Source organism: Hipposideros armiger, unplaced genomic scaffold (genome assembly GCF_001890085.2).
Source record: "Hipposideros armiger isolate ML-2016 unplaced genomic scaffold, ASM189008v1 scaffold_434, whole genome shotgun sequence".
NCBI classification, from domain to species: domain Eukaryota; kingdom Metazoa; phylum Chordata; class Mammalia; order Chiroptera; family Hipposideridae; genus Hipposideros; species Hipposideros armiger.
This window is the reverse complement of record NW_017731784.1, coordinates 990,344-1,003,824: the sequence shown is the minus strand read 5'-3', so window position 1 is coordinate 1,003,824 and position 13,481 is coordinate 990,344. Positions and strand designations below refer to the sequence as shown.

At 44.6% G+C, this 13,481-nt stretch overlaps 1 protein-coding gene across 1 annotated transcript in view; it reads left to right on the top strand.

Annotated features, from left to right (window-relative positions):
- Positions 1 to 11,344, top strand: part of DNAJC1 (DnaJ heat shock protein family (Hsp40) member C1) — a 195,943-nt gene extending 184,599 nt beyond the window's left edge. The window contains exons 10-12 of the mRNA XM_019665145.1: positions 6,288 to 6,336; positions 8,032 to 8,528; positions 11,137 to 11,344. Of these exons, the coding sequence (XP_019520690.1) occupies positions 6,288 to 6,336; positions 8,032 to 8,528; positions 11,137 to 11,205 (615 nt within the window). The 3' untranslated portion in view covers positions 11,206 to 11,344. The remainder of the gene's footprint in view (positions 1 to 6,287; positions 6,337 to 8,031; positions 8,529 to 11,136) is intronic.
- The last annotated feature ends 2,137 nt before the right edge of the window (positions 11,345 to 13,481 follow it).

Genomic DNA, 13,481 nt, shown 5'->3' with positions numbered 1-13,481 from the left:
AAGCAATTAATGGAGATACATCATATCAATAGAATAAAAAAACAAATATCACAAGATCATCTCAGTAGAAGCATTTGACAAAATCCAACACCTTTGTATGACACTCATCTAATTAGGACCTGATAAAAAGCATCTACTAAAAACCACAGTTAACATCATGTTTATTGGTCAAAGACAGGATGTTATTGTATTGAGATCAGGAACAAGACAGGATGTCTACTCTCACCCCTTCTATTCAACATTGTACACAAGGTTCTAGCCAGTACAGTTAGGCAAAAAGAAATAAGATTAGAAAGGAAGAAATAAAACTCGCTGTTTGCAGATGACATAATTTTATATATACAATATCCTAAGGAATTAACTAACAAGCTATTGGAACTAATAAATGAATTCAGCAAGGTTGCAGGGTTTGTATCAATTAAGAAAAATCAATTTTATACTTATATATTTGCAATGAATAATCTGAAAATGAAATAACTTCATTTACAATAGCATCAAAAAGAATACTTAGGAATAAATTTAACAAAAGTACAAACTTTAAATATAAAAACTATAAAACATTGTTGAAAGAAATTGAAGAAGATCAAAATGAATGGGAAAATATTGCCTGTTCATGGATCAGAAGAGTTAACGTTGTGAAACAGCAATAGTCCCCTAAATGTAAGAGCTAAAACTATAAAACTCTTACAGGAAAACAGGAGGTTAAGTCTTAATGACCTTGGATTTGGCATAGGACTCTTAGATATAACACCAAAAGCACAAGAAACCAAAAAAATGTGTTGATTTTTTTTTATCAACTGGACCTTATCAAAGTTAACTTTTATGCTTCACAAGATACCATTAGAAAGTAAAAAGAGAGAGTACCCTCCTAGTTGCTAGACAGGATAATACCTAATTCATGAATTGCTTAATTAAAGCCAATTAGATCTTAAAAAAAAAAAGTAACATGACAACTCACAGAATAGAAGAAAATATTTGCAAATTATTTATCTGATAAGACTTGTATCCAGAAATATGTTAAGAACTCTTAGAACTTAATAAGAAATCACCCAAATAAAAAATGGACAAAGGATCTGAATAGACATTTCTCCAAAGAAGATATACAAATGGCCAGTAAACACATGGAAAAAATGCTCAATATCATTAGTCATTAGGGAAGTACAAATGAAAACCACCAGATATCACTAATCAGCTGACTAGATTCAAAAAGTTGGATGATAGTGAGTGTTAGCAGAAATGTAGAGAAACCAGAAGCCTCATACTCTGCTGGTGGGAATGTAAAATGGTGCACCCATATTGGAAAACAGTATGAGAGTTCCCCAAAAAATTAAACATAGAGTTCCCATATGATTTAGCACTTTTACTCCTAGGTATATACCCAGGATAAATGAAAACATGCCCACACAAAAATGTACACAAATGTTTATAGCAGCATTATTCATAATAGCCAAAGATGGAAATAACACAAATGTTTAGTGGTGTATCCATACAATGGAATATTATTTAGGAATAAAAAGGAATGAAATGCTGATATATACTACAGTTTGAATGAACCTGGAAAACATTAACCTAAGAGATAAAAGCCAACCACAAAAATCCACATATTACCTGATTCTATTCATATAAAAGCCCAGAACAGGGAAATCTGTAGAGACAGAGGTAGATGAGTGGTTGCTTGATTGGGGGTAAGGGGTGGGATGGGGAGGATGGGGGATGATCACTAAAGCATGCAGTGTTTCTTTTTGAAGTGATGAAATGTTTTAAAATTGGCTATGATGATAGGTGCACATATCCAAATATACTAAAAACCATTGAATTGTACACTTTAAGTGGGTGAACTATATGGTATGTGAATTACATCTCAATTAAGCTATTAAAAAAAGAATAAGGGAGATCTTTGTGTACTAACGTAACTCCAAAATATTTTATTTTAAAAAATAGATGCAGGAGGGGAAAAAGAATTATTGCATATCCTGTATATGGTGGCGGTTACATGAATTGATAAATGTGTCAAAATTCATAGAATGTAAAGAAAATTTTATTATATGATGTAAAACAATAAAATCTTTTTAAAAATACCACAGAAATTGACAGAGGAGAGGGATTAATTGTCACCAAGAGTCAGTAGTCCTGATGGTAGACATCAGGGAAGTCTTCAAAAAGAAAGTCACATTTGAGAATACCTTGAAGGATGGTTTGGCTCTGGACAGGTATTTAAGGAGAGGTTTGCTAAAGACAGGAAAACCATTTCAGACAATGTTAACAATGGCCAGAAGTACAGGGAGGGAATTCCTGACTATCTGGGGAGCATTAATTGTTTAGTTCTGCTGAAAGGAAGGATACATACAGGTCTACATAGAGCCAGGTTGTGTATTTCCTTGCGTGTCTGGTTTGGAACTGAACACTTTATTATATAGTCAATGGCCCATCAAAGGTAATTGATCATAACTCTACCTTTGGGATATTATTCTATAAGAACTAAAAATAAGTAAGATGGGGGCCGGCCAAGTGGCGCGTTGGTTAAGAGCTGGCTTGGGACGCCAGAGGGCCCCGGTTCGGATCCCACATATGAGGGCCAGTGACACTGCCCTCTACAGCTAAGATGCTGAACAACAGCTCAACCTGGAGCTGGGCTGCTGTGAGTCATTGGCGACGGCGTACGCTGCAGCCCCTGTGGCAATGGGTTGCCATGGGCTACCGTGTGTAGCCAGCAGCCAGCGTGAGTGGCCAGCAGCCGCAGTGAGCAGCCGTCCAGAAGCCAGCGACTGATCTGCATTGAAGAGCGCAATGATGGTGCCAACTTGGGCCAGTGAGGCGGTGTCCTCCACAACTAGACTGAAGAACAAAACAACAGCAACTTGTCTGTTCCCCTTCCCCCAATTCCCCAATAAAATAAATAAATAAGATGGAGGCTAGTTAGAAGGCTGATACGTTAATTCAGTCAGGTGAGAATGAAGGAGTAATATAGGTAGTGGGAGTCAGAGAGAGAGATGGGACCAATACTGTGAAGAACATGGTAGCTGGCTGCGGAGAGAGAGAAAGTCCAAAAATTGACTCTTAGGTTTGTAATCTAAGTGACTGTGGTAATAGTACTATTAAGGAAGGAAGGAAAACCAGAGAAGTTGATGAGTTTAGTCTGGGATTTGTTTAGTTTATGGAGCTTGGAAACTCTAAATCAGATTCATGGCAGCTGGAGGGAGCCATGTAATAGAGCAGAAAGAGCATTTGGCCTGTTCCTTCATCTATAAAAGCACGAGTTGGATTCGAAAGGCAGTATTTATAGTGACTGAGAGCAAAGGTTTTGGAGACAAACTTGCCTGGTTCAGCTACACACTAGCCTTTTAAAAAAAAAAAGATTTTTATTGGCAAATTGGGGGATGGGAACAGCGCTGGGGAATTGGGGGAAGGGGGGGGAACAGACAAGTTGCTGTCGTTTTGTTCTTCAGTCTAGTTGTGGAGGACGTTGCTTCACTGGCCCAAGTTGGCACCATCATTGTGCTCTTCCCGGGCGAGGCAGATCAGTCGCCGGCTTCTGGATGGCCACTCACTGCAGCTGCTGGCCACTCACTCTGGCTGCTGGCTACACACGGTAGCCCATGGCAACCCACCTGCCGTTGCCAGGGACTCACGGCAGCCCAGCTCCAGGTTGAGCTGTTGTTCAGCATCTTAGCTGTAGGAGGCAGTGTCACTGGCCCTCATATGTGGGATCCGAACCGGGGCCCTCTGGCGTCCCAAGCCAGTTCTTAACCAACGCGCCACTCAGCCTAGCCTTTTCATCTAAGACGTGTTATTTATTCTCTCTGGGCCTTAGATAATGTAAAAGGGAATAATAATTATATATCTACTTACTACACACACACACACACACACACACACACACACACCCTTATCTAGAACAATGCCTGGTCCATAGTAAGCTTATTATCTAGATGAAGTCCTTTTCAGGACTTCATGACCTATCGTATTACATGGTCAGTGCCTGTCAGCCTGGCATTCCACGCTAGAGGTCAGGACCACAGGTATATAGTTAATCATTTCTTTCCTAAGGTAGCACTGAACAGATGGCATGAGATACCAAAGGAGAAAAAAGAAAGAACATGAATTGCAAGGACAGAATGTTGAACATTATATTAGGGAGCAAGAGAGAGGAGCATACAGGAGGGGCCAGTGAAGAAACATTCAGAGGAAGAGGGAAAACTAGGCGATACTGTCATGAAAGCCACGTGGGATGGAAACGACAGCTCAAGGGAAGATGGTCATTTAAAGTAGAGACCACTTGAGCTAAACTTGAAGGTTTATGGGATATATCTGATAGACAGGGAGAAATTCAAGATGAAAGCAAAGGAAATTAATTGATGGAGCATAGTTCTGTGAGGATTCAAGAAGGAAGATGGTTCCTTTCTTTGAATTGGGCTAGAAGAAGGGAAGGCTATATGATGATACAGTCGAATTTGGAGTTGGGAAGCTTGGAACTCAGGGAAGCTCATGTTGGATAACTTCAGGGGGTTTTTTTCCCATAAAATAGAAAGTGAGGTCATTTGGAAAGAGGAAGGTAGGGAATAAAATTGAAGCATGTTTCTAAGCAGCTTTAAATATTTTCTCTAATTCTTTCCTTTGTATGAATGCAAAACAAATGATCCATGTCAATTGGGTTGTCAGAAAAGTCTTGACGCATTTTTGCAACAAAAAACAAAAAATATGTCATGACTTTTCTGACAACCCAATATAATAGGTAATCTTTACTGAGCCTTTAATATCTGCCAGGTATCTTGCTAAGAGCTTAAATCCCTAACAGGCAAATGATATTAGTAGTATTATTCCCATATTGCAGAAGTTAATGCTTGAGACAGAGAAAAAATTGGAAATTGCTCAAGGTTACCCAGCTAATAGGAGGTGGGACCAAGATTTGAATACCAGATCTGCCTAACTCAGAGTTCTTCACAATCATGCTTTTCTAAGGTTTTACTTTCAAATTTCATTAAAGCAGTAAAATACTGGTTCAAGAATATACATGAATTAATTGGATAGGATATAAAGTATAGGAAACTAGTCTATTTATACAATGGAAAATAATAAAGTTAACATTTTTAATTAATGGAAAAAGGATGGCTTGTTTGATAAATGCATGGGGCAATTATCCATTTTTAAATTTTTTAATTAATTTTGATCCCATAGTTTAAAATATATATAATAGAAATCAGAACAGTGGTTGTCTACAGCAAGGTAGAGTTTGACTTAGGGGCACAAGGGAACTTTCTAGGGTAATAGCAGCGTTCTATAATTTTAGTAAAATGTTGGTTACATGGGTTTTGGGGGGAGGTTTTTTTTTTGTCAAAACTCATTGAATTGTGCATTTAAAATCTGTACATTCCACTCTTTGTAAATTTTATCTCCATTTTTAAAAAGGGAAATCTATATGTAGATCTCCAAGACATTGTTAAATGAAAAAAAAGCAAGCTATAGAATGAGACATACAATATAGCACCATTTATTTAGAGAGAAAACAAGAAATAATTGCCACTGAACAAAATGATCTCTGTGGATCTACACTCTTTTTTTTTTTTTTTGAGTGGCAACTTCACGACTTTTATTTGTGGTGCCTGTGTTTTGTTTTGTTTTTTTTTTGGATCTACACTCTTGTATGTAAATGTCTCATGGTTCTTGGGTCCAACTACCCTATTCTACCAATAAATTCTTCTGGTGTCTTATATGCTCATAGGGTTTCTTTTGAGGGTACAAAGGAAAGACTTTTATATTAAAACATCATTAATTTAAGAGTAGATTTCCCCACTATTTATAATACTCTTTGGTATAATATTCTCCAATGAAGAAAGATATTCTCTTTCAGGAAATTCTAACTAAAAAACATGACTTGTTTGTATAATGATTTGAGACTGCTGGGTTGTCAGAAAAGTCATGACGCATTTTTGCAATGAAAAACATAGAAAAAATACATCATGACTTTTCCGACAACCCAGTAGTATATTTTAAGAGGCAGGTGACTACAGTGAAACTGTCGTTGAACTAAAAGTAGTCAGGGGATCTGAATTCCGGTTCTGACTCTGCCACTGCTTAAATGACTTGCTCCAAAATACCCATCTGATCTCTCTGAGCTTCCGTTTCCTTGTTGGTTCAATAAATGGAGTGGACTGATGACTGAGGGCCCTTCCAGGCCTAAGATTCAGTAAACCCTGTTCATTCACACGGACCTTATATGAAATAGGTCACTTGAGCTACAGCAGGTATGTGGAAAGTAAGATTTTCTTTGTTTTTATATTTTGAAACAGGTAACAACCAAAGCCAAGCAACTGAAGGATTCAGTTACCTCCTCCCCAGGTGAGTTAGCACCCACCTCACCCCATTAATCTAAAGCCGTTTTTTCCAAGTAAATCCCTTTTTATAACAACTTCTTTAAATACAAAGGTGGTGTAGCTTTGCCCAGTGAGGTCTACTGGTCATATGTCTACAAGGGGGACTGATCGCAGGCACCAACGAGCCCACCCAGCCCTGCACATACAGTGGGTGCTGAGATGTAGTTAATAAGTTTAAAGAACTATAAAAACCTTGTTGTTCTCTGGTCCTGGGGGGTGGGGGCCGCAGGGGAGGCCAGTCCGTGCACCACACAAATGCCCCGTGCACAGTTTCCCCCACCACCCACCCCACCGTCACCACACACCACGCAGACCTGTCCTTCAGCACAGACAGCAGCAGCTCTCCCACGGCTGTTTCTCCAAATCTGTTTCCTTCAAGACTAACTGGAATCTTGTTAGCATCTCCATACTGTTTGCTTGGAGCCACAAAGTAAGAAAGTGCCTCCTAAACCTCCCAACGTAAATACTACAGGTCCCAGGAAGAGCAGTGCAGGTGAGTAAAACCTGAAACAGCCAAACGTCATCCCCAGGAAGGAGCCATCTTGGCGTTCTGCAGGCTATATGGAAGAGGGCGTTGCCAGGTTCCTTTTCTATCAATAAAGTTATGTCTCTACGCGTGGAGACAGAAATAGGCGAGGAGCTGTTAACGTGAAAGAAACAGACCTTCAAGAGCTTCTCCAAAAATGTATCCTGAAAAGGCAGTGTTGTTGTATTGCAGGCAGGCAGACGTGGACCAGACTGGAGCATTGGTGGAGGGTGGGGAAGTATTGTGACGAGAACAGGAAACGTAGGAGAGTATGTAAGGGTGTCTCTGAGATGGCACCTGTGGCTGGGAGACGAGCTGGTTTGCCCTTGGCTGTTGAGCAGTGAAATGAACAGGCAAACAGAGAGCAGGTCCCACCAGTGCCCATGGTCACCTGCAGACGGTAAGCCGGCATAGGGTGTGACGGGGTCATTTTAGTCATGCTCATGGAATTAATAACAACTCTGGGTTGTGAAAAACAACCTTCTTTACCTAAAAAGTGGCAGGTGGTTCCTTCTCAGCGAGATCTCTGCATCCTTTGATCATAGCCTGGTCCCATCTACACCCGCTGCTCCTCAGGGGTGGGAAGGCAGAGACTTGGAATGAGGCAGAACTGGGTTCAGATCCCACCACCTCTGCTGCTTTCCGAGACTGATGGCCCTCATCAGTACAGCTCAGATAATGATAGCTGTCCTTCTAGAGCAGTGTGAAAACTAAATAAAATAACATGGAAAGGGTCTAGGGCAGGGGTCAGCAAACTGCGGCTCTTTGGGTACGTTCAGTCTCGAAAGTTAGCCGACCCCTAGAAGAGCCAAACCTGTCCTTTGAAGTTTTGTAAGACCTATAAAACAAATGAAATCACCATTATGTGAATAATATCCTTTAAAAATTTTATAAATGAAACTAATAAGTTTTATTTTCATTTTCAGTTTTACTTCAGAGCCACATGTAGTACCCAGAGCTGCATGTTGTTTGCGAGCCACAGTTTGCTCATCCCTGGCGGCTTTTCCGTCAGAAAAGTTTGCCGACCCCTGGTCTAAGGCACTGTTTGGTGTGTGGGAGGGAGGCAGCCACTGGCACTCCTGTCGCCCGACATGACCTTGTCCTTTCATCTGTGTGATGTGCCCTTTCTCACAGGAATGGTTAGACTCTCTGAACTCAAATCAACAGCTCAGCATCCCAGGCCCGTCAAGACCACCGCAGCCTTGCCTGATGATATCATCACCCAGCGAGAATTCCTTGCAGAGGAGGCTGAGGAGGCTGAGGAGGAGGAGGAGGAGGAGGACAGAGGGGACAGCGAGGAGCGGGACGAGGAGCGGGACGAGGCTGGTGTGCAGGAGGCTGCGGCCCTGGACCATGGGCCGCGGCGGCGGAGGCCAGCCCGGCTGCCCGAGGAGCCAGCCAAGGCCGAGCCAGGGGAGAAGCCCCGTGGGAAGAGGCAGAAGGACTTCGCTGTATCAGAACAAAATACATCCAGCGATGAGGAAGGCCAGAAGAGGGAGAGAAGTCGCCCTGCAGAGCAGTCGTGGACTCAGAGTCAGCAGAAACTTCTGGAATTAGCATTACAGCAGTACCCGAAAGGATCCTCGGACCGCTGGGACAAAATAGCCAAATGTGTGCCGTCCAAGAGTAAGGTGGGTGAGGCGGGCCTAGAGGCCTTCACACTGGTTTTAGAATCACACTGAGGTGGCTGCAGCCCGTCCTGCCTAATTGTCCTCATGCTCCTGGTATCCTTCTGTCTCCAGCTGTCCACTCCATCTCGTTTACCAGTTACCTTCCCATGAGTGTGTCCCCTGAAAGCCTGTGGAATCTGTGCGCTCCATTGATTAGTGTGGACAAAGGAGAGTCTAAGCTGGATCATTATACAGACTAGGTAGTTGTCCTCAGAGAAAATTCCATGCATAGGACATCAGTCTTACCCTCGACCACCCTGCCAGGCCACAGAGCATTTGCTCCACTCGAGTGGCAGTTTGGGAGAAGCCCAGGGTGGCTGTCAGCGAGCGTCCTTGTCACCGTGAGGGCAGCAGAGCAGTGGCAGGTCCTCCATCACGGTCGGAGCTCCCTCTAACCAGAGTGAGGAGTCAGTGTCTCAAAATCACAAGCTCGTCTAGCTCTGCGACGAGCCTTTAACCAAGGGGACGTGTGTGGCAGATACTGTCGCCCTGTTCACCAGCAGCCCCACAGCAGCACTCGCTCTAGTTGACCCGAGACCCTGAGGCGTACTGTGTATAGGGTCAGGGTGCCCTCTTTATAATGGACTCTCCTTCTTACTTACAGCTCTTAGAATCTGCTTAAATACATCTGCACTTACTTCTCAAGTGAAAACTCAGACAGGCGGAGTATGGGTGTCCTGTGCAAAGCCAGCCCCGCCATGGACTTTGCTTTCTGCTGGGCCCGCGTGGAGCTGCCCTTCCCAGCGCCATATTTTCTACTCGGCCCTTTCCTGACACACAAAGTCTCCAGGGCTCTTTCCTCGTAGCCGGACCCTTAGTCTGAGGCACCAGGAACACTGAGAAATCAAAAGAACAATCTCTTCTGCCTTCTGTGCCTATCACTCAGTAGCCTCTGGGCACATTCATGTTCATTTACATTCTTTTTTTTTTTTTAATTGAAATTCAATGTTAGAAAATCTAGCTTGTGGCCATGAATGTCCCCATGTGTACAGGTCTAGTTATCTATCACCTACTTTAAAATGAGGAGGTCGAGAATTCCCGGGGAGAAAAATAAAACCATTAGCAGTTGATCTATTTGAGAAACACCGGTTTGCCAGAAGTATTGAGTTGTCGGAAAAGTCATGACACATTTTTGCAATGAAAAACATAGAAAAATACATCATGACTTTTCCGACAGCCTAATAGTTCCTTTGCCTGAATTTCTCTGGTATCTATCAGGACGCACGCATTTGCCATGTGTGATGACTTGACATTGGTTTAAAATGAAGGAGCTGGAACTCTAGATTCCTAAGGATAGGACACTCAAACTCATTTCCCTGGAAACCCTGTTTCAACCAGAAATCAGCAGCACTTTTACTGTCCTGTAGAAGTTCCGTTTAAGCCTTGACATTGGAACCAGGCCCCAGAGAGGTGATCTGCATGCTCGCCTGCTATGGAGTGACTCCCTGTAGGTGGCCTGCGAGCCCCTGGGAAACCTGAGCCTGGAGGAGGAGCCTGTGCCTGAGGTGCATGTGGGCTGCTTCTGGGAGCTCAGGGCCCACCTGTCCTTCAGGTGAGGCGCTGGGACTGGCCACGTCCCATGTCATGTGCTAGGCGGCACCTACAGGCAGCAGAGCCATTAAGGAAAGGCTGATGTTTTTAAAGAAGACCATAAGCAAGGCCTCTGGGGATGCAGAAAAGGCACTGATAAGGTATTCTCCTAATGCGACCAAGCTGAAGTCCTAGGAAAAAAACAAATATCCACTTTGTGTCCAAGGCAGCTGATAAAATCACCGGCTATGGAGTAGAAATCCGTCTGCTCTCACCTTCAGTTAGTCAAGGGTCATCACAGTGCCCTTGAGCCAGGTGTTTCTTTAATAGAAACAAATGGATTCTGGAAAGTGCCTTGTGATAACCATGGGAGTCACAAGGCCTGTAAGCTGGATTACCCCCTCTCTGCTTCAGTCATGAGTCCCCCCAAGGGGTGACGGGCAGGCAGCTGGGATCTGAAGCTAGTAGCTCTGTACCTGACAGGCTAGAAGGTTGAGGTGGGGCTGGGACAAGCAGGACAAGCTCCACACACTCCCTGTGGGTTTCCTGTGGGGCTGGGCTGACGTGGCCCACAGGCGGGTTCCAGCAGCCCTTAGGGAGAGGCAAACCCAAAGGAGAATAATATTGTGGATGCCTGGCCTCAAGTCTTTTGGTTTCTCTGAAGTGACATGTTGTGATGAAATAGTGAAATGTTAAAAATGATAATTATAGTTAGCAAGTTGAAACTCATAATCATACCAATGACAGTAGGCGTCACTAACAGCTGCCTCTGGCCCCCTCACCCCAGCGGTTCACAGCACACCTTAGGCTGGACGCCCAACTGGCCGTCGCCTTGCACCTGTCTAGCCTCGTCTGCCTGTGACCAGCTGGACTCACCTGGGATGTGCTAGGCAGGCTCTGTGCAAAGGGAATGGACACAAAGCCATCTAGCCCATTAGCACCGGCACAGCCAGCAAGCAGGCCCCACGCGCTTACCCCACGAAGGTCACACTGATGTCTGGAAGTAATTGTTTTCACCTCTCTTTTTCTCTTCCTACAGGAAGACTGTATCGCTAGATACAAGTTGCTGGTTGAACTGGTCCAAAAGAAAAAACAAGCTAAAAGCTGAATATTCTGGAAGATGATGTTCCTCTTCATTTTCCAAAATGGTCATTTTAAAACTCTTATGCAGAAATTTGCATTTTGTACCTCAGTATTTCTATACATCATGTGCCTTAGTACAAAAATAAAAAAAAAATAAAAAGAAATATTGTGCTATATTGTTTAAACACATACTGTGTGAAAGGAGAAAAAAAGATTGGGGTATTTTACAGATTGTTTTCTCATTACTGCAAAGTTTACTTTCACGGGGAACAAACTGAATAGTGCTTTCAAACAACCAGGCAAGTATATGATTTTAAAGGAACGTGAGTGTACTAACGTGTAAGAAGTAAAACGCAATGTGTTTCTTTGACCAAAGAACTCCCCAGCTAATGAGCTTTCTGGTAGCAGAATGCAGGTGCCCAGGGAAGGTAATATCACTGCTTTATACTATTAATTTTCATTGAACTCTCTCTCATTGTTTGTATTTGAACTGTCACCATCAGCTTTGCATTGCTGTCGTTTCTCGGGCTTGGAAATAGTTTCCTGAGTGCAAACTGCCAAAACTTACAACCATTCAGATTACCAGAACACATTTAAGGGAAGTGATTTGATAAAATATCTACAAAGATGTCATAATTCTCTAAGGTTAGTTTCCTGGAGAAAACTGGCTGTGGTCTCCTAGCTCTGCTGCTGGTCCTGTTACCTTCCCCCACCGAGGACAGCGCAGCTCCAGATAAGCCCCGAACCCATTCCCATGATGCCCGATTCTGACACAGCTCCCTGAGTGGGACGTTGTGGGGAACTTGCCACCTCAGAGACCTCAAAGAGAGCAGTTGTGTTACGGCCAAGTACGCGCTAACTGGTTCAGTGGGCATTTGGGTTTCGTGAACCAAGTCATCGCGCAGCCACTCGCTCCAGCCTCACGCTGGTTGGGAAGCAGAGCCTGCCTGGCCCACAGGTCAGCGCTGGGGACAGGAGGAGAGGCATGGAGCCAGTGCTGTCATAGTCTTCACCTTGTCCCAGCAGTGCTCACACCCCTTTCTAATAACAAACCAGAGCTGAGCCAGTCACGGGGATGGCACCGGGGCCACAGCTTCTAACCCCCAGGACTTTCTCCCCGAGCCAGCGGGGCTGGGAGGCGGTTACCGTGCACCCAGTCACATACGGGAGTCTCAGAGAAAACAACTTGTGCACAGAGGGCGTCCAGGGCGAGAGAAATAGCTTGTTCTGGCTGCGTGCCAGGCCCAGGTCCCGCTTTCCCCTGAGTACAGCTGCAGGCCTGTCTGCCATGCAGCTTGGGTGTCCAGCTTGTGACATTCTGAGCACCCTTCCATTAACTCACCCTTTTTACTTAACATTTCTGTCACACATACCCCAAATCCCATCACAAGTTTTAGGGCTGCCAGCATGGGACTCCAGTGTGCCTTATGAAGTAGTTTTTAGGATGTTCGCCTACTAACCTCATCTTTTCTAGACTCAAGAAAATGAGGCTCTGACCTGGTTTTCTACTGATGACTATCCCTGTCTGCCAGCTCCTTTAAAAGAAATTAGAAGGGCTGCCCTCTTGGGGGGACTCAGAGCTGCTGAGTTGTTGCGGTGGGACCAGGGGGTCGGGTGGGCAGGACTCAAGGAGCACAGCCCCAGCTAGGAGACCGTGGGGTTCTTGTGAGCGAGGTCATGGCCAAGAAAGCAAGGGCACCTCCAAAGGGGAGCACACCGCCCCGATCACATGGGGGCCAAAGCAGGGCTCCCAGGGCCCCTTCACTGCACTCGCTTCTCCAGGTCTCCACTCCCCAGAGAAGCTCTCCCGAAACCTGTCCCACCCTGTTACCTTACATATTAGCACTTCCAAGGCCTACCTGTGTGACATGAGGTACTATGTTTTACCTCTTCATCCCAATTCCTTGACTAGAAAAACAGGGACTAATGGTAGCATTTTATCTCACCCTGCCAGCTGGAACTCCACCCCCGAGGGGCCCTAGGTCACTGCATGGACTCCAGGGTGGGGTCTGAGAGCCCTTCCAAGGGTATGCAAAGTCTTCCATTTCGGGTGTGTAGTTTTCTGGGGAAAGGGTCCACACCTTTCACTAGGTGCCCCAAGGGCCACTCGCTCAAAAGGCCTCTGCTGCGGGGTACGCTGGTGTCGCCCATGGAGGGCTGGTGTGGCACCAGGGAAACCTCAGGCTTGGCTTTTGACAGGAAGAGGACTGCTGCTGCCTATGAACTGGGGGCCCTGGATTCGAGGCTCCTTTCCTGTCCGTCAAATGCAGACGCCAACATCCGAGCTGCCTCGGGGGGAAA